Source organism: Anopheles ziemanni, chromosome 3, assembly GCF_943734765.1.
Source record: "Anopheles ziemanni chromosome 3, idAnoZiCoDA_A2_x.2, whole genome shotgun sequence".
NCBI lineage: Eukaryota > Metazoa > Arthropoda > Insecta > Diptera > Culicidae > Anopheles > Anopheles ziemanni.
In genome coordinates this window covers 25,792,907-25,814,737 of record NC_080706.1, presented here as the reverse complement: position 1 = coordinate 25,814,737, position 21,831 = coordinate 25,792,907, and the positions used below count along the sequence as shown (strand labels likewise).

The following is a 21,831-nucleotide window of genomic DNA, read 5'->3' as shown; positions in this document are numbered from 1 at the left end:
AGCGATCGACAGCAGCTGAACAACGCATCGCAGTGTGACCGGCCGGACATCGATCGGTGGGACGAATCAATCTGCCCGCTGGCATTGAGTATTGCCGGAATGAGAGCGAACGGACATTCCATTCGGTTGTTTTGGAGCCGCATTCCTAGCCGCGATGCAGTGCGATGGTTGCTCGTGGAAATATCCACTACGGAAATGCCGATGAAAACGCTACGAAAATTCAGTTAAAAACAATAGATAGTTAGTAGAAGTAAACATGTAGAAGAAAGTAAATAGATTACTGCACAAACCTATGCTACTAGCCTTCCATTGTCAACCGGTCGAAGCCCACCGCACGACTTCTTCTCTGCTACCAACCGATGACCCACGACGTCACCATCGTCATCCTGTGTTCAACGTCGACTACCCTTAGCTTGGAAACCTACACCCAATTACGCAGCTCATTAATTAGCCAAAACATACCACGGTACCGGTGCGGACCACCGCATTCTGCGCTTCTCGTCCGGGGCACCGTTAATTGGCATTGCTCCCACCGGAACCCACCTCCGATTGTCCCGCGCCGTGCAATGTGTCATGCGTACGACCGCGTCCAACAAAGGTGGGCACCAAACAAGTCCAGCCTAGTCGTCCGAACGCGTTGCAACGGATGAGAACCGGCATTACCTCACGACAATCATTTCCTTTTTTCGCAATCGTTCCGCACGCACCGAACCGGCATGGACGGATGGTGTGTCCCCCGGTGGTGCCAACTTTCGCTGGTTCGCCAAGAAGTCCGCCAAGATGCTAAGTGAAATCTGGCGGCCCGAAACTTCCTTCCAACGGGTTGTACTGCCACCATTCCGGCCGCCGGATGCAGTTGAGCGTGATTTGTACAGTTGTGTCTTTTTTGTCTAAAACCTACGCTCACGAGTAGACGACCCCGGAGACACCTCAGTCAGTCTGGTTCTCTGCAGTATTGGCGGCAAACGGTAGATCAGGTTTGGGTTTATCATAGCAACCTATCACGCGCTCAACCCCGTGCACACAACCTATAGAAAACTCTGGCGGATGAAAGCGAAACCCTCCGTTGACCCGACACTCTACTTTCCACGTACTCGCGTAGCTGCTTCTCATGGTAACATGCGGGTTTTCTAGTTCCAAATGCGCGCATGTAAATCCGTACATCGATACGAGAAAGTGAAACCAATCGACCAACAGCAACAACAAAAAAAAGGCTTCGCGACATCGTTCCGTACCCGGTCGACTGTGGGAATCTCTGGCAGTCCCGCGGGCTTCCCATTCGGTTCAGGTTGCGTATGGGAATGGTCGGATGGCTTCATACGTGTGGTTTGCCCGTCTGGCGTCTAATTCCAGTAGCGTCTTCTATTGTAACTGCTGCTAATTGCTGCGCTCAGTTCGGGTTGAGTCTCCTATCCTCAACGGCGTCTCCGTGCGCGTATAATTAACTTGTGCATCTGGAAAAAGAAAAACAAAACAAACACTACCTAACCGCATGGGTTTAATTTCTAATCTCAGAACAGACCTCTACCACCTTTCTGCCCTGGACCCTGGTGGCAAATGCACGCCATGGAAAGGGAATCTCCCTGGCCCTGTTTCAACCGCAAGACGAACGAAACGAACCATCCCGCCGTTCGTTTTGGAAAGCTATCGTGGAAATGTGATTCTGGGGGTTGAACAAAATCCATCCCAAGACCGCACCGCGGTACCCGAAGCACACCAAATGCTATCGCCAACTTCGCGACCGGATGGTTTTTGGGTCATTGGTTAAGGGATTCCCCCCACAGGCACAGTGGAAAAGGGAGTACCAAACGCGTTCCCTCCTGAGCAATGGAAAAGCTAAGCTTTAGTTGATCTATTTTTCACGCCTCACTGTGTTTTTTTTTCTTGGCTTCGATGGGAGACTTGGGACTCTGGCAAGCTGCCGCCACCCTCTCGAGACTTGATGATGCAGTTTTTATTTTTGTGCACAGAATCACGCAAACCCGGACTGGATGATGGTATAGACGCACGCTTTAGTTTAGTTAGCTTTTTTTTTTGCTGGCTACAAATCATACCCGGGGTCGCTCGGGGAGGCAACCCGGTGTCAGGTCAGTAACGAATTTATAATGACCAAGTCGCAAGCCGTCGTGGAAATCCGACCCCGATGGGCGTGTGAAAAAGGAAAAGATATTGGGAAGAAATGGGATCACCCATTGACGGTGTAGCAGTTCCGCCGTTCTATTAAATTATCAGTCGGTGAGGTTTATTTTATTCGGTTATTATAGACCTCCTGCGCAATGATGAAGATCACGGAACGTGCGTCAGTCGAGGCGGTACGAAATCGAAAGCGTACGAAATATGAGAGGCTTAATGGAAGGGTTTTCCCTGAGTATGACTCACTTAAAAAACAACACGTTGGTAGTGTGTGATTAGTATTCGTCCAACTTAGGCTTGCACGTAAAACCAATTCAATTCAATTCCATCAATTTTGTTTGTTCAACTGAAGGTGTTTTTAAATCTATCTTGTTCCTTTATATTGAAGGTACCCTGCGTCAAAAGTAGGCTATGATACAAAATTTTATAAAAATCGTAACAAACCTCAAACTAATCGTAAACAACACTTGAACATATTAAATTAAATTTAAACAGGATACAAACCAAAAAGAGGCTTATATTCGGCATAGTTTTCTTTTCGGAGCGATTCCTTGAATATATAGTAATAAGTTGTTGTATTTTCTTCTCGAAGACTCTTCCTTTCCAACACAAGGGAAAGAGTCAATCACGTATGTATCAAACTTGTTTAATATGAAAAGCCAATGATTACAATGATAAAACATTAACGTTCGCCTAGCTTCGACGAATACCACAATTCGTTAAATACTTGTACGTCTGCAACCTTAAAAATCACACACACACAACCCCCTCAATCACTTGTTCTTCGAGAGGGTGCGCTGCTTTTCGGCAAACTCGACCAGCTTCTTTTCCACCGCCAGACCCTTGCGCTCGCGGATCGCATCCATGTAGACGCGCGCCACGTTCGTGAAGTCGGCCTTCTCGCCGTACTGCAGATACTCCTCCTCCGTCGACGGCACCCAGTACGGGTCGATATCGACCGTCTCCCAGTGGCTGAAGACGAGCTGCGGCATCGCCAGCCCGGACGTCTGCTTGCGGATCTCGGTGGCGAAGTTGAACGACTCGATCACCGGTATGACGGCGGTCACGTCGAACTGGCCGCTGCCCTCGATCAGGTCGGCGGACAGGATGCGGCCCTGGCGGCGGCCGATGACGGCGTACAGTTTACCTGTCATGAGAAGGTGGAAAAGATTGCATTAGTATTTTCACACTGAGTGAGGGGATCATTTTAAGACAATTATTGTAAAGAGACTTAAACTCTAACTCAATTATGGTTTTCTCATCAGAGAAAAATTAGTTATTAGACGTACCACATGTTGTGAGGCAAAATGGTTGTACCAATAAAACTTCATCGTTTCTCATACTTGGGAAGTTCTTCAAGAAAAAACCTTAAATAGCTTTCCCACCCGCATACAAATTCATCTGCGAAAACGATACACATAATTCCACGGCTCAATCCCCAAACCAAGACTACGAACAGAGATTAATCGATCCACTCCTCCACCCTCTTCTTCTCTTTGCAGACCGGCCTGGCACCGACGAAGTACCACTACTACCCGCACAATCAACACATCTACTTCCTGCCCGAGTGCGCCATCCAGCAGGTAGGTGCTGCCGCTTGGCTCCTTGGTGCCTTTCCCGCGAGCACACGGAAACGGAACCCGTTAGGAAGATAAAGCCACTGAAGTTTACCGAAAACTTCCACCTCATGTTCAGTTCTGATCTGAATATTCACCCACCCGTTTTTCGATCTTTCATTTGCCTTTCGGAATAGGTGTGCAACGCTGTCTACGTTCGCCTCAACTACACCCAGCCCCTGTGTGCCTGCCCTCCACGGTAAGTTCCATCCGGAATCGGACCATTCCGGAGCAAGCAGGTTTTTCCTACTCGCGCCTCGAAACGAAAGTATTCTGTGCTTCGCGCGCGGGTCATTAATCGACGTGACATGGCGCAATGTGTTGAACTACGCAACCGGGTTTGGTTTCGTCAAAGCGATTTGTTTTGGACATTGTTTTAAAGGTTGGGTTTTTTAAAAGCAAGGTGATTTTCCCACGGCGTACTAGAGGGAAGATGGGAATTGAACTCCAGAACAGCAATGACCTCTTCTCTCGGTAGAATCAGGTGCTCATGCCCAGAAGTCAAGTGTAGGGAATGAGATGGGTTTTTTTTCCTCCCCGATGAAGTTTGGAATGGAATGTGTCGAAGCTTAACAACGCTAACTGGCGTTGCTCTTTAAACGCCCGTTCTGGTGGATGGTTGATTATGTACCGATTACCAATCGGAAAAGCCATTGAACTGCAATCACAATCCCAAAGAGAATGTTCGAATCTTGAGAATCTTCCCCGAATTCCTCGGAGCTTGATCCAATTTAAGAACACCGCGCGGTTGTCGCCCCGTAAAGTTCTTTGCACGATGTCGTACGACGAGTTCATTCACGTTGGAAGAGCATGCCATGACGACGACACGGTCATCAACGGGGTGCGCGCATAAATTTACGATCGTTCCATCGATCTTCCAAGGGCCAACCTAAGGAGTTCGCATACACACGCCGTAGTCATGTAATTGGTTTTCACTTTCCGCACCGAAAAGCCATGACCGTGGCGAATGCGGCTCCAATGGTTCCAAGAGCCAACCATGGGAGGATCTTCCGCACCGAGCAAGGGGACGCTCGCTGATAGCAGTATCGCTGGATAGCTGGCCGTTCCGTTTTCTTTTCTTCGGCCGTTGTTTTGGTCATCCAACGGCGTCCGTTTACCGACGACTGTCAGCACCGGTGCTTCGGCTCCCGAGAGGTTGGTCACGCTAGCTGGCAGGCTGGCGTTGAAGCAATTACCCTCATCAATCATGCTTCGGAAGTTCCCCCTCCATCCCGTAACCCCGAGTTCCAGTAGTACTAGTACCGGTACCACTACTGCAGTACTACTCCCAGTGCTTAAGATGGTGTGGAGTGCTGTCTGTTTTATTTAGTTTTTTGTTGTCTCTCCTTCAGATCCTCTGCTCCTTCGCTTCGGTTCACATTGCAAACTGTGGGTATACTCCAAACCCCCGCGAGTTGAAGGCCCCGGCGTACGGAACCCGTTGTGTGTACAGCGCGTCTCATTATGCTTGCTCCGGCAGACTAAACAAGCTGCTAAACATGATGTATGACAGCCAGCGGACGACCGGGACTTCCCACGTGTGTGTCCCCCCCCCCCTCCCCGACCCTTTTTTGTGCACCCAAATCACCCACCCTCCTCCTCACCACACTTATGTGAGGCTTTGGTGTAGAAAGCGGTTTTTGCCTCCGATGCAGCTGAAGGGTAAAAACGAGGGTACAGTTAGAGTTTATTGAATTTCACCCCCCTCGCCCGTTGTCTTCGTCTGCGAGAACCAATAAATCTACACGGTAATCGAATTAGTGTCTCGGGGTGTACCACCTTCAGGACGTTGGTGGAAGCAACCACGTGAATGCAATGAACCTTTCTGCACCAGACCGTGATGCTATTACATGAGCAGCTGGCCAGGGTAAAGGAAGTACAATTAATCATGCCTATCTGTGTCATACACTGGTTCGCACGCACCCGGTCCGGGCATTTAGGCCGCATCGAAAGTATTGATATAGATACCAATGGTTCGATTGAAAAATTAAATAAAAATGCAATTACACTTGAAGAAGTAAAGCTAGCTACTAGCGTTGCATGATCTTGAAATGTAAAATAAGATCGAAGTAAACCATTACCGCCAACGAATCGTCGTGGCATGATCGCATTCAATATGTCTTCCTTTTAATTTTACATGCCCCAACAATAGTTTCCTCTGTTCCTTCGGTTCAATTCCTCGCGCGGGGTCGAGGATTCCAACATTAGTCCAACATTCCGTTCGTATGTTGCGTTTGTGCGCTTTCGCATAACTTGTAACCGATCCTCGTGTACACCACACCACTCGGCCACACTTTGAATGCGTCCCCTGCATGCCTTCACCCCACCATCCCCCCATTTCGGGACACCTTTTAGGATCGCTCTACGAAGAAAAGCCCATTTTGCATTGTAATGTTATGTTTATTAATATTACACGACGACCCGTTGTGCAACGATACGGTCTTTCTCCTCCCTGCCCTGCGCCAGATTTTGCAAGACATTAGCAATTTTATGACATTCCACCCAGTGTCCCCGCGTGTGCGGTGACCCATTCGCGGGCGGTTAAACCCCACAGGGATATAGGGAGATGGGGTGCCCTCTAACTGCTGGCACACGTATCTAATTAAATCACCGGAAAACACGACACACAACGTCATGGGGAGAGCATGGCCGGAGAGAGGTCGGTTCACAGCGGTGTTCTGGGACAATCGCCCCATGTGGTCCGTGGCCAGCGAGTGTAAGCGCGAGGATTTGTTGCGCTTTATTAGGTCCTCGAGACCACGGCAGACCGTAGAAGGAAAGGAGAGTTATTAGCCGTACGGAACTATCCGCGCGCGAGGGATTTATTCCGGCATATTAACTGTCCCACCCCGGGCATTCTAGGATGCTCTGCGCCCGGCTGGGGGGAGGGAGAATTCTTTCCCAAAGTGCAAGATGTGGACGTCGTGGGAAGGGAAACCCCTCACCCACCCCGCTAGGATTCAATTATGTTGAGATCTTTCAACGCCACGCCGGAGCGCCACGCAGAAGATCGTGAAGCGAGAAATTCGCGTTCCTCCGGTTTTCCCCGGGAATGTGGAAATGGCACGCTGTACGATAATGTTTATGTAATATGCAATATTCTTTCGCCCATCCGCGTACCCCCTGCGCAAAAGCGCGACGACACAAAGGGAAAACACGGATAAGAACACGATCGCACGATCGTTCATGACTCGCTGGGGGTGACTGTGTGTGTGTGCTGTTGTGGGACGAAGGGATAATGAAAACTGTACGGCGCACTGAACACGGGTAGCAGCCTCATTTCCCTGCTCGAGGCGTTGCGATTTAGAGTCGATGTTCGCTGTTCGGGAGCGGGAAGCAAAAGAAAAAGCATCAAGCAAGCAAGACCTAAGCAAACGACAAAAGAGACGATCATGATCACCCGCTGCACACCAGTCCGAGGGACCCTTACCAGCTTCACCTGCTCGAGCTTCTTCAGTTAGTAGTGAGTCCCGACCGAAGAAGTGTTGGTCGTTTTCAGCAAGAGCACGGTACAAACGCGCCTCGTGAGTAAAGCCATCATGTCGTTCCATTTCGCCGGCCAACGAAGATTAGTCCGGGACACCAACCGTTCCACATAATCCGCGTGTGGTGCCTGTTGCACTACGGTCGATTGTGTAAATATATGCTCGCCATTAGCATATCCACCGGTGGTAAGAAGGGTTCGCTGAACAATCGATCCTAACAGGAGCTTTTTAATGGAACCAATCCGCGGACGTGTCGTTAAGCATGTGGTTGAAGGAAAAATGTTCAAACCTTCGGTCCCCAGAACCCAACGAAATCATCTGGCTACTCTAGTTCCATCCACTGCGGTCGCGCATCGTGCCGACCCGAGCTAAAGATTGGACACTTTTCCTCGTGTTCGGCGATGCATCACCAATCGGAGGGCATCGATCTTGCAGGATTTTTTTTTTTTTGGGTTTTCCACCATGCCCACCTTCTCACTGATCGCGAAATCAGTGTGGCGCCAATTTCTACATGAACCGCCAATTAAACTAACCTTGCTCGTGTACCCCGTCTTAGAGCGGTTTATGCAGATACAGAAGATCCGCTGCGCAAGATCTTAATTTGAAACCGTGTTTAAGTCGCATCTGATAGTTCGCGCTAGATCGCACTGATCGTGCATAATTATGAATAATTAGAAAATCTCTCAATTAATTCAGTCGAAGGGTGATCACCGTGGAAGATTAATGCTGACGATGAAGTCGGAGATTAGAAATAAAACATACTATTTTAGTTTTGTCTTTTAGTGTATCGAGAGTAGTTTTAGCAGCAGTTCACGTTATATATTATAGCTTCTAAACAAGTTCTGAAAAGAGAAAACAACAGATACTCTGCGATCTGCATCAGAAGAATTAAGAAGGGATAAAAAACCTCATGTTCAAAATGCCACTAAAACCATTCCACCACAAAAACAAATCTTCAGATGTCACCTAGAGCGAATTCATTTCAGTCAAATGTTTTTATTTTGATTCGATCAAGAATGTTATTTGCAGTTTAAATATCTCGAAAGACTTTTAACGTATGAAAAATGTAATTACATGCTACTTAACTCAACAAATGAATCCATTTGGCTTCGATAAACATCCGACGTGCAGGACTAAACCAAACTTGAGATAAATCCTAAATTCAACAATATCTTGGAAAACCACGATAATCAGTTACTGGGTTTATTATTCTTTTGATTTTGAGGAAAAGACAAAAGTTCAAAACCGTAGATGGTACGCACCGTTCAAAACATTCTGCAATTACCTATGAAAAGCTAAATTGAAAACTACAAAGCAAACGACATTTAACCCCATCGAGCGTCGAATTGAAACCGGCAATAAAGCGAGGAAAAGCAATCAATTGCCCTTTACGATGCGAAAAGAGAAAACCCCCCGCGAAATGGCCAACCGTTTTTGCACCCACCCCGTCCGACGGGCAGTGCAATATTTATCATCAAATCCGACGACCCCCTTGGCAGCAAACCATCGTTCGGGGAGGTCTGTTAAATGCTTCAACCCATTGGGGAGAGAAAAAAAAAACAGGGGAACAAAAAACATCATGCCCCGTTCAAAGGGTTCCACAATTCACACATTTACCTTAATTAACATCCCGCCGACATCCCACATTCCAACCCAAGGGATGTAGAGAGAGAGAGAGAGAGAGAGAGAGGGGTGGGGGGGGGGGGGAGGGGAAACAAATGCATCTCCATCGATCATTTCCAGCGATGGCGCCCCACATGGCGCTCCGTCCCCGGCGATGTGCGCACACGTATGATCGAACAATTATTACTATTTTTATTTTACATTCACCCTTTTCCCGGGGCGCAAACATACACACACACACACACACCGGGGTTCGGGGTCTGTTTACATATGGCCTATTGGAAAACCCGATGGTGTCAGGAAAACTCGCGATAACCAACGGGGATATCGTTGAGTGGGTAAAATAATGGACGATTCAATGAAAGGAAGGAAGAGAACTGGCTCACACCCTACTGCGAAGGGTTTTTTTTTCGTGAAATGGACAAACCGAACTTTCACTCTATCCGGCCCTGGAAAAGGGAACGAGAGGACGCTCCAGGCTGCCAGGAGTCAAGCGAAGGTTAGCCCTTTTTCCCTCCTAATGATTGGAAATTACTATACAATAACAATCCAAGAGAAGGAGCTGCAGCTATATGCGAGAAATCAGGACTCATTAGTGTATCGCATCCGGGAGGTAATGTGAGAGCTGTGAAACAAATGACACATTCAATGAGTTAATGATGTTCAGAAACGGCCAAGGTTTGGTATTTACGAAAAGTTTACTTTTTTCTCAAATCAAATGAAAATCAGTTACATACATAATAACAACTGTACCATCTTTTCACTGATGTTGTTGATGTACTTATTTTTTCCATCCGTTTTGGGTTTTCCCTCAACTGATAAGGGGAAAAAGAAAATGTTTCTCAGCTTTCTCGATGAAAATCTTTCCAGCTGTGATCGGAAAATGGGCCCAGTTTTCTGTTCCGCTTCCCACCGTCGGCCGTGTGCGTAGCATTCGGTATCGTTTCGATCTCGAGTCGATCGAAAATCATAATCGAATCGAATCTCCCTCCCCCCCAAAAAAGCCTCATTAGACCCCCACGCACGCCACTAAGTAAAAGCACCTTCCTCCACCGTGTTGCGAGCGGAGTGTATGCAAAAATTTCACCCCACCACGTGCACGGGGAAAATTGAGGTTTCGATGGCACCCCACAGGGGCGTCGAACTGCAGCTGGCCGGACTGGGCGGACGGAAAATGGGCAAATGAAGCCGACCAAAATGTTGCCCGCGCCGGCCTCGGAAAGTGCTCGGAAAGCCGGGCCCTGGAAAACATTATTATGTGCACCGCGCCAGCGACGATTGATTTTAATCGTGTTCCATTCGCGCCCAATCAACCGGGTCACTGGGGTGCGCCATTGGCCGCCGTTTTGCTTCCGCCGGTGTGGTGGAGGAGAAATGTGGTGGTCCAGGTGTTTTGAGCTGGCTGAGCTGAAAAGTGATTAAATTTCTTCGGCTCCTCCCAAAAGGCTAGATCCATTCGATTCCATTTCAATTAAGATCGGTTCGGCTTGCGGGCAGGTATGGTAGGTAGGGTTTGCACATCAGTCTGGAATTAGGAGGATTGCTTTTTATCTATATTACACAAATATTAACATACGCTAATACGTTTCGAACGATATGTGGAAGCACTGCTAAGCTTAAGTTCTGCCAAAATGTAGTTGCCATATAGGAGATATAAAAAAAAAGTCTGATCAAAAACATAAACTGGCAATAAACGTTGGTGCGAACACAATAGCAATGAATTTTAAATCAAAGTATCCACGTTAATTGATTGCATTAGGGGGTTTTCATTATAAATCCAACTTTTATTTCTGCAGACCTTAGAATTGATGTCTTTGGATTGCCTTTTTTACGTTGACCTTGTTCCCAACTGCAAACATAAAACTGCATTAAACGAAGTCAAATAAAAACGCTTGCAAACACACTTGATTGATGAATTGATGAATTCGATTATTTATAAAATGAGTCAAACATCACTTGCTACGAAACAGGGGAGGAAACAAAACGCACACACATTAACTAAGTAACTTCCGCACCACCCAAACCCCAACGATCGTGGAAAGTAGAGTATGAAGTACAGAGGATCCCGACAAAAGCACACTTCCGGTACCCGACTTGAGGTCACGGGTCAGAACGACAACATGCGGTGGCGCCACCGGTGCCGGCGTATTCTGGGTCATGACATGTGGAATAATCACCACCGGAACTCCCTGCGGATTGTAGTCCGCCCGCATCGGTTGCACCGGTTGCACCGGTTGCACCGGGGGCTTCCGTCTCGTCGGCACCCCGCCCATGTTGGTCGACACCGTCTGACACTTGGCGGCCGTGCGCCAACCCTCGCAGATCTTGGTCGACGCGAACGTGCAGCCCATCTCGTAGTTCCACGCCCCGCTGGCCACGGTGTAGTTCACCTGGAAGCATTGGAACTCCGGCGGCCCGACCGGGTACGTGACGTTCCGGAGCGTCGGATTGGAGCCGGCCAGGAAGAGGTGGGTCGTGTTGACCATCGACACGGTGCAGGGGGTGGACGGGCTGGCCAGACAGATCTGGAAGTCGCCCGCCGAATGGCAGACGCGGCAGTTCAACGCGAGCCCTAGAAACAGTGGAACGCAAAATAAACCGATGAACGGATGAACTAACCAACTTGGGCTACGCTTTTTTTCCATCCAGACGGTTCCAGAAACGTACCACTGCCAACGAGGCACACTGCAACGAGCAACGTAAAAAGGTGGCCCACACCGACGGTGGGCAAAACCTTCAGTTCTTGTTTGTAAGACATCTTGTGGCGTACTGGAGCACGGTTTCTGGAAAGATGTACCTCTGAGATATGGGACAGAAAAACATAAACCCCAAACATACTAACACCAAACCGTTTTGTTTGTACAGCGGTTCTTTGCAGCGCCACGGAACTCACAGAAAATTAAAAAGACATGAATCATGCCTAACATGTTGATGACTAGATACGTCGAAAACAATTTGAAAATGTGTTTTTCTCCATACTCTTTGTCATGTATCCAATTACATCCGGTTGGAATGCAATTTAAAGAAAACACCGAACCATCAGCCTATTATGTTATGTTGCATTAAAAGATGAGATCGAACAGGAAAAAGGTTGCTTGGATTGAAAAAAAAAGCATGGCATGGACGGTTTGTTTAATGGGAGCATATTTTCAATGTGGGTGCGTCATATTCTAAGATGTAAACATTGCAAAAACCGGTAAAGATAAGAAATTAAAGCAGTAATATCGGTGTCGTGAGTAACATAACATCCATCATATTTATAATCTACTCGTAACTTAGTCAACGTTTGTTTACTACTGTTGACGGAAGTCTCGATCGATATCAATGTTGATAGATATCGTTTTTACCGCTGATGCATCATTTCTAAAAACTTAACTTTGTTTGTATGTTGTTTCTGCCTTCCGTGTGGGAAATCCCCTCAAAACCTTGAACTGAAAATTGGCTATCAACATACGACAAACATGTGTGTCTATACGGAATTAGTAAAAAGAGGACGAGAAAAAGAATACGGTGTCATGTTTGCTGTTTTTGAGGCCTATTTCGCTCTACATGAACAGACTGGATACCATATTGGCTGAAAAGATGCGTCCAAAATCTGCCACATCGTTCCTTGTGTTGGACAAATGAATAACGCAAACCTTTGCACGGGGTGGACAAACTCATTAACGGCACTTTGCACGTATCGACGATGGGATATCGCGAGCGATCTCAACGGCGATCAATCTTTCTCCAGAAGACAATTCCACTGGCACGTGAGGTAATTATTTTCTGCTCCGCTCATCCCCTCCTCCTCCAGGTACCGCGATCCGTGCTCGGCCAGCCTGAACGAAGACGATAACCACACGATCAAGCTCGTCGGCAACCAGCAGAAGCGAGCGATCACCCTGGCGAAGACGTGCGAGAACACCAACGAGCTGCGCGACTGCCGTGCCCCGAAGGACTGGTCCATCCTGGCGCTCCAGAACACCCGAACCGGCAAGTCGCACTATCTGGTCATCTGCAAGTGCCCACCGCACTACCGACTCGGTAAGAACGTCCCCCCATCCCCCACCTGGTCACAATTACACTCACATTAATCCGGACTTTTGTATTCCTCCCACCCCTCCAGAGGGACCGCTGGCGCACGATCAGCCCACCTACGCCGGCCTGCCCGGTATCAACGTGTACGGCATGCTGTGCGTGCCACCGGAGACCTCCAGCTACTATTCCTCCAAGCCGGCCAAGACGCCCGCCAACTCGTACAACAAGTGGAAGATTCCCTCCCGGCAGCCCGTCTCGTCGTACCGTGCGAATGCCGCCGCCGCCGCCGCCATCGACGCCGAGACGGAGTCCGAGTCGCGGACATACCAGAACGCAACGGACAGCACCACGCAAGAAGGAGGCAGTGACCAGTAGAGTGACCACGCCCTTTAATCCTGGTCCTCCATCAATCTTCGGCATGCAATCAGCATCTCATAATTTTTATCCCAATTTTCCCTGGCAGTGAACCCCACGCTGCAGATAGCTTAACAAACAACCACCAGCCCATCATCAGAGCCCATCACACAACGTGTCCCCCCCACATTTATTTATTGCGCCTGTATTTATTATTGCGAGCACTCCTACCGGCGACCGCCGCCGAGGATGCGACAGACTTTACTAATTAGTCTATTTTATTTATTGTACTGCGGACGAGAACAAATTTGCGGTGAACAAATTTACCGAAGCGAACACCGATCGGTGTTCGGCCAAACGAATTGGTGCGCGTGAATCGAACGGAAACGAAACACGGTTCCGGAACGCGCTCGTCGCGACATTTGGGAACCGTTTTTCTGTGGTTTTCGATTCACCCACTCAGCGATAGCAGCGCGTTAGCAGTCGAGCCAGAACGCGACAAACACTTTCCAAGCTCGAGCAAACGCTCATCTTGTCCGCACATCTTCTTCTTTTCATCGCTAACTGAGCCAAATTACGGAGGAAAAGAAAGTTAATATAAACGTCAGTCACTCACGCCACGCGGGTGGGATCGTGTACTCCACGTGCGCTGGCCACCGTTGCGAGACATTTGGACGCGCCGAAGAAGAGTACGAGGGTCCTTAAGATTTTAACATTTAATTTATTAAAATGTAACAGACAAAAAAAGGCAATTAGAAACCGCGAGTCCTCTTCCGAGCGGTTTCGCAAGGCTTTTTTAGACGCGCGCACAAAACCATGGCCACCAGTGATGGAAAGGACAAGATCCGGACAGGACGGGAACCCACCGGTGTATCGGTAGTCTCGAGCAACTTTACGGCGTGTACACGCTATTGCTACGGCTTATTTATTATTATCCTACTATAACGAGCTCCTTTTTTTAAATGTAAAGGTAAACCAACGTCAATCCCATTAAAGTCGGGACATTGCGAAGTAGCTTGGGGCCAACTGGGGCTTCCCCACCGTTGCACCTCCACGTGTCACGAAAACTCTCCGAGAGGGAGAGAGGGAGAGAGGAACCGTGTGAAAATGTGTTTTTAAAAGTCTTTTTTAACCGACTTATGTGTTTTTTTCTCGCACTCCAAAACAATACGAGCATTAATAAGAGCTGGAAGGCTGGAGCATCGACAAAAAGATGCTCCATTTTTTTTGTGTAAATAGTATTCCCAAAAACGGTTCGGTGGGATGTTTGAAGTGCTCCCGGACCGGAACCGGGGTTGAAGGTGAAAGTGAAAGATGGAGTGAAAGACGAGCGAAAACGATGGAGCGATATATTTATATTGAAGATTAAAAGTACGGTTAACAACTAAAGTAAACGAGGGACAGAAAAAATGTGGAAGTAAACGAAAGAAACTGAATTTTACTATCAGTTTTCTACCACTACGTAAGAATATGAAGAGAAGCAAACGGAAGAGAAAACAAACGATCAAATTAGAAACGAGAGAATAAAAAAAAACCCACACTATTTAAAAACAACGCTAGAAATGTAAGAGAAACGTAATGATAGTAGCAATATTATTAATAAAAAAAATACTAATACATTAAAAGCTGGTGTTGTTTTTACTTGAACATTTTGGGCCTAAAAAAAGTTGGTTTGGCTAATTATATGGCCAGGTCTTAGCAGTATGAACAAACGAGAAAGAAACAACGAAACCGATTGTTTGTTACGATTGTGGATACAAAACGTACAGTGTATGTTATTCATTTCTAGATGTAAGGTAAAACCGTTCTCATGTCGAAAGTGTATGCAACGGAACAGGACACATGCTACGGGCAGTTCTGTACAGGTGGCGTAGTTTACTGGACGTCTTCGTACCTTCCCGCTTGACGACATGTGGCAAACACGGAAAACGTGGGTCTTTCTAATACTGTCGCTGGCATTCATTTTCAGTAATGGCGGTAAGAGAATCTACGTGTTGAAATCATCTTGAACGAACGAGGTTAAGATCTTTATTACGACTTCAATATTTTCCAGCATACGGTTTGACCTGCGGCTTCTGCCAATCGTCGAATGATTACATCAGTTGCCTCAAAAACAATCCCGTCGAATGTACTGAGGCTCTCGTTAACGTGACGCATCTGTTGCTGGCCCCGCACAACCCATCGCTCAAAGCAGTGTCCCCGGGGCCCGATATTCAGTGTTTCCAGGTGAACTTTACCGCGAACGGTGTGACCAACTATCAAATGGGCTGCACGTTCGCCCGGAGCCACATCTGCGAGGGATGGACGGTGCCGAGCCAGTGCAGGATAGTGAATGGCACTGCTTCGCCCAATCCATCGAGCTACGGAGTACCGTCAGCGAAACCAAGCGTTAGTCCGATCCCTTCCACAACACCTGGAAGCAAGTATTCGACACCATCGCTCGGTACAAGCTCCAGGGCGACCCCACTGAAAGATAATGGAACTACAACGACAGTGTACCCAACATCATATACGGAAGGATTTTCATCAACTCCAAGGCCGGAGACATCCAAAGCGAATGTCGTTACCCTGCGTTTCGATCTACTTTTGTTGTTGAGCATGGTTCACTTATGGTGTCAGAATTTGTAGTCCTTCGCATGTTCAGCACTAAACAATCCATGCCTTTCATATAATAAATACGATGATGATTGAAAAACGAGGATATATGTTTTACATTCAAAGTACGTATACCTGTGTACAGAGAATTGCAGGTATTTATTAAACATGTATTCTTACAAGCGACCGCAGACAACCAATCCTTAATCGTTTAACTTTTCCAAACCACTTCACTTCTTTCGCCCTCCGCGCGCATTCGCTTTGACCTTACTCTTTTTGCCGGGACCTTTGCCCGTCTTTTTGTTACGTTTGTTTTTCGCCACCTCGGCGCGACGATCCTTCTTCAAACGCGGATCGACCACCTTAAACCGACCCTCAACACCCTTCGGGCGGCGCACCTTCTTGCCACTGACACCGGTCCTCTTCGCCACAACGTACGTGACCTCCTTCTTCTTCCCGTCCGCCTTTTTGTAGAGCCTAAAAATAGGTATGAGAAGAATGATTAGCATAAGTTTAAAAAATAGGAAACCCTTAAATATAACTCCGGCCGACTACTTACTTCTTGAGGAGACGAATCTTCTCCTGGTTCGTGTTGTCCACATTCTCCATGATCGTTTCGGCCTTCTTCTTGATCTTCTCCAGTCGCTTGGTCGCGTGACGCTTCTTGCGCGCCTTCGCCTCCATCACCTTCTTGATCGTGCGCACGTTGAAATCTTCCTTCGCCTTTCGATACTGATCGACCACGTCCTCCGGTACGGGCACCTCCTTGCGCATCGCCTTCGCTTCATCCTCCAAAAACCAGTCGGGCAGGAAGGTATCGTTGAACATGAACCGGTTCCACGCGGCATCCGTAATGTCCCGGCGCATCTTCTTCCCACTCACCAGCAGCTGCCCGAGCGCCAGCTCCTGTTCGTCGAGCTTGATCTTCTTCGGCTTGCTCGTCGGCTCGGAGGATACGATCTCGAAAGCACCGCCCTTACCGGACACCTTTTGCAGTGTAGCGTGCTTCGAAGGAGCCTTTGCCTGTCCCTTCCCTCCTTTATTATCATCATCATGCTTCTCCTCCTCCTCCTCCGAGGAACTGCTGCTATCATCGCTTGCAGATTTCTCATCGTTAACATCGTGCCGAGCCCGCCGACGAGCCTTCTTGCCCAATGGGAGCTTCGGTTGGGGTTTCTTTTTATCCTTGTCGGTTCCGAGGACCTTAACGCCCGCCTTCTGGTACGCCTCAATCAACCGGTCCACGTCGTAGTCCACTTCCTCGTCATTTTCGTCGAGTTGGTGCTTCTGGAACGCATCCTGTTCGTACCAAAGTTGCACCCGTTGCAGACGCTTGTCCGTCTTATTGCGGTCGTCCAGATCGGTAATAAGCGGATTGCGATCCTCATCATCCGACGGATCCACACGATCTTCGTCCTCCTCGAAACTCAACTCATCCTCCGAATCGAGGGCCAACCCTTTCGAATCGAAATTCTCATCCGCCTCGGAATCTCCGTCCGATCCGTCGGCCAGCAGCGTGTGGTCCTCAAACAGATCGCCTTTTGTCTCACTATCGACATAGACGTACTTTTTCTCCTTAGGGGCCTTCTCGTCCTCCACAACCAAATCCGGAGCTTGATCAAGTAAGCTTTTGAGCTCCGACTTACTGGCAACTTTGTTTAGTCGAAAATATTCTTCGTTCGACAGTTCCGTCGGTCCATCATCGCCCTTGATGACCATCTTCAGACTGAGCCTTTCATTCAATTTGGCGCGCTCTTTGTTCGCCTTCTTTCGCTTCCGTCGCGACTCATGCTGCTCCTCGTCACGCAAGGACGCTATCTCTTTGTCCAACTTTTTCAACTCCAACAGCTCTTCGTCATTTTCGTCTTCATCTAATTCCGCTCCCTCGCCCTCCGCCTTCTGTTTGTCCTTCGTTTCATCGGCCTTCGTGTCAGTGACCTTTTCAGCCTCTTCCTTGGGACCAAACTCGGGGGTGAGAAGCTTGTGCCACTTAAGAAGCTCCTTTAGCTCCTTCCGACCGAGGATCTTTATGTCCTTGCAGCACTCCTTCAACTCCGACGTCGTGCGAGGATGGTTGGCGATTGCGGCATCCTCCTTCGCGAAACGAATTTCCGTGATTCGGCTAAGCAGCAACAGCGGCTTCTCGTTCTGCAGGAACTCGGTTGCGGTAACGATTTTTCGCACGTCGGTTCCTTCGTACCCCTCGACTTTCGGTTTCTTGGCAGTTTTGCGCTCCAGCTCTTTCAGAATATTTGTCACATTCTCGTCCTTCGGTGTGATGTCTAGCTCCTCGAACACGTACTTGGAATCCAGAAACCGAGGATCGATCTTGTCCGGTGCTTTGTAGTACTGACATATGACGAATATTTCCGCAGATTCCTTACGCGAGGCGGACGGTTTCGTCGCGTGCACCTTGCGGAACAATTGCTTCAGCACCCAGATCAGGGCGTTGTAGTCCTTCGAGCGGAAAACCTTCGTGATGAACCAACCGCCCGGGCGCAGGAACTGGGTAGCCAGCTTGACCGCACTGAGCGTTAGGCACACCTGCTGGTAGGCATCGTGAAGCCAGTTCTTACCGACGTTGGGCGCACCATCATTCAGCACCACGTCGGCTTTCCATGTTTTCAACTCTTTCGTCAGATCCGACTTCGTTTTGTCCGAAGTAATATCGCCAATCAAGCTGATGCATCCGGGCACGTTCCGGATCGGGTGAAGATCCACACCGATCACGATGCTCGATACGGGCATATTCTGTTTTGCTACCTGCATCCAACCGCCCGGGGCGGCACACAAATCGATGCATACTTGCGACTGCTGCAGAAAACCGAACCGACGGTTCAGCTGGATCAACTTGAAGGCGGCACGCGACCGGTACCCGGATTCTTTGGCGAGCTTGTAGAACTTATCCCGCCGATCCTTTCCAACTTTCGATTTCTTTCCCATGGCTCTGCAGTATCGGGATTAATTTCACAAACGAATTAACTTCAATGTACGTTGAAAGGAAGTTATTTGCACAGCACAATACACTTTTTACACCAGAAACCGGCCGAATTTCCTGCGTGGTCGTTGTCGCTGTTCTTCGACAACAAAACCATGTGCTTCAGTGACAGAACACACTCGTTTTGACAGCAACCGAAGTAAACAAAAGTTTGACAGCACGGTTTAAAATAATGGCAGTGTTGCCATCAAACCGTTCACAATACGAATTGACAGTTGATTTTCAGAAAATAGAATTCAATTTAAAAAAATGCGTACTTACCAAGTACATCAGAGTTTACAGTTATGTTACAGCTGTACATAGGATGAACCAAACGTTGTGGTTGATTTTGAAATGCCTTTTTACACCCTTCCTTGACGGCCGACATAATTTGACCTACAGACAATTGAAAAGATGAAAGTAATAAGATTAAAATATTGCCTTGTAATCTACATATCATTAAGTTTACCAGAAAGAGGGCCATGAGAAGCAACTGATGCCAAATCGACTCCGACCGTAAGATCGAGCTCCCAACGGTCCACCAAAAATGCCACACCTTGCATCGGCTCATCACACAATGGACCCGCAAGGCTCGCCATTTGAAACCCGTTCAAAAACGACGATTCATATTGTTTGCGAGGGTCTTCTGGTGCCTCGGAGGGAACAGCTTCCCGCTCCAATGGTTCACTTTCGTGCCAAACAGAAGAATGTACAAAGTCGCTCCCGTTTACCAGTAAATTAGTGCCACACTTCTTCGGTCCGAATGACCAAATGCGATCGAAAGGGATTCTCTCTGGTAACAGGCCTTCCAAACTCTTTCGTAATTCAGTAATGGAATCTTGCAACGCTTGGGGAAGCGGTTGCTTTTCGTCATGTGCTCGGATTAATGCTTTCAGAACGGATTCGTTACGATTCAGCAAGTCCACGACTTCTTGTGCTAGTGGGACGGCTTCCAGCTTGATCGTGCACTGCCGATTGGGAGTTTGCATGGTAACGGTTTTATCTTTCTCACGATCTTTAGCAATTTCCTCTTCTGGATTCTCCTCCGATGTTGGGACAAACGGGACGATCGTTTCCTTGAACGGTACGATCGGTTTCGAGACGTTCAGCTCGATCCTCGCGTAGGTTTCTTGCAGGTCCTTAATGCATCGTTCGAGATGCACTTCACCCAGTGTTAGTAGAACATGCTCACCACTTTCCTGCACCCGAACCTGCACGCATGCATCCGCTTGGTTGAGCAATTTTAGACCGCGTACTAATTGGGGCATTTTTTGGATATCTTTCGGTTCGACCGCCACACGAAGGATCGGTGTGGCAATTAACGGTAGATCGACGAACGGTGGACAGAATCGTGAGTTGCAAAGTGTTGCTGTTTTGAGCACAACATTTTGCAACCCACCGATCCCAACAATATTTCCTGCAGGAACAAAGTCCACTGGTTCCAATTGTCGTCCCATGAGCAGGAAAAGGCTATCTATTTCCACCTCAATCAGATGTGGATTAGTAGTTGCATTGTCCGCCTCCGTGTGCATCGTTCTTGGATCGTACTTAGGCCCTATAACATACACCTTCGATCCTCTCCTCAGTGTACCACTATATACTCGAGCAAAGGCTAGGAATATTTCCGCTTCCACCCCATCTTCAACGGCTCCTTCATCGATGGCATTGAGCGTAAGGTTTTTCGTCAAACGTTCCAGCGTCTCTTTTGCTCCCGCAAGGGCACCATGTTCGATCGGAAACATTTTCGAAACAAACACGATCAATCGATCACTTGCCGCATCGCATCGCATGATGTCATCCTTAAGGGCGCGTGTTTCGGGTGGATAGGAGCTGAAATCAAACAACCGGGAACAGAGCAACTTCTCTGCTTTTATGTCGGTGATGCTAGTTGGATTCGGGACGATACGGCATATTGCACCGAGTAACGATCGTTCAATCGGCAACCAACCGGAAAGAAGATTCCTCACCGGCACCCGCCCATCGGCGTGTCGAAGATCGCGCGGATTTTGGGTAACGCCACAGCGTTCCGAAATTGATCGTAGCTTTCCCTCGTCGCGGTTTTCTACCAGCCCGTATATATTCCACAGATTGTCCAACACGAGCTGCACAAAAAGTGGCTTCCGTCCTTTCTCCGCCGCCCCGCACTCGATAGCTTTCCGTCGCGGGGAGTAAAAATAGTCGCCCCATAGACCGTTCAAAAGCTCCCCGGCGTCAGTAACACCGTCAAGTTTGCCTTGGTATAGTTTAGCGAACGTGGCCAAATCGAATGCCCACCCGTCGAGGGCGGAGCCGAACAGTACGTTTCCTTGCTGGGGAGAATAGTAGAGCACGGAATCGTCCGCCTCCTCCAGGGCAGACGTTTGGTCAACACCGGCATTGACTTGTTCTCGTGCTAGCACATCCGTTGCAAACAGATTGCCAACGACCGCATTCACTTGTTCCAGCACCTGCGTTAGGTGAAGATATGCTTCCGCCGGTTCCAACTTCTTTTCCAGCACAAGCCGATCAATCTTGTTCAGCAGCAGAACGGTGGACAGTTGTTCACTGTAGGCCTGCTGCAGGCAAACGCGAGTCTGTGGACAAACCCCTTCGACCACGTCGACGACTATGATGGCCCCATCGCAGAGGCGGATCGCTGTCGACACTTCACTGCTGAAGTCGACGTGTCCGGGGGAATCGATCAGATTTATCAGATGCTCATCCGCAGGTTCCGCTTCGCACGGCGTCTCTTCCCGATGGTACAAAGCGATGCTACTACTTTTCATCGTGATCTGGCGCTCTTGCTCGTCCGGTCTGCTGTCCATGTAGCGGAGTTTTCCCGCCAATCGGCTGGAGATGATTCCATTGCTTGCGATTAAACTATCTGCCAGAGTTGTCTTACCGTGGTCCACGTGTGCCAGGATACAGATATTACGCACCCGTTTTGCATCCGTTTGCAACTGTAGTAATTTTGATAATTCCACACGCACCATTTTGTCCACAATCTTTCGCCGGCGAACGATGAAATCTTTTTGCCACCGACAAAAAT

At 48.4% G+C, this 21,831-nt stretch overlaps 2 protein-coding genes across 2 annotated transcripts; both read right to left on the bottom strand.

The window, feature by feature from the left end:
* Positions 1-2,903: 2,903 nt before the first annotated feature.
* Positions 2,904-21,775, bottom strand: LOC131288743 (elongation factor-like GTPase 1). Its single transcript, XM_058317916.1, has 3 exons — positions 19,273-21,775; positions 19,086-19,199; positions 2,904-3,280 (listed from the first exon to the last, which is right to left on the bottom strand). The coding sequence occupies exons 1-3, from the start codon at positions 21,773-21,775 to the stop codon at positions 2,907-2,909; spliced, it is 2,991 nt and encodes a 996-aa protein (XP_058173899.1). The 3' UTR covers positions 2,904-2,906.
* On the bottom strand, positions 16,043-18,835 carry LOC131288744 (pre-rRNA 2'-O-ribose RNA methyltransferase FTSJ3). The gene is made up of 2 exons (XM_058317917.1): positions 16,386-18,835; positions 16,043-16,303 (listed from the first exon to the last, which is right to left on the bottom strand). Exons 1-2 carry the CDS (start codon positions 18,767-18,769, stop codon positions 16,057-16,059), a joined length of 2,631 nt encoding a protein of 876 aa, XP_058173900.1. The 5' UTR covers positions 18,770-18,835; the 3' UTR covers positions 16,043-16,056.
* Positions 21,776-21,831: the final 56 nt, after the last annotated feature.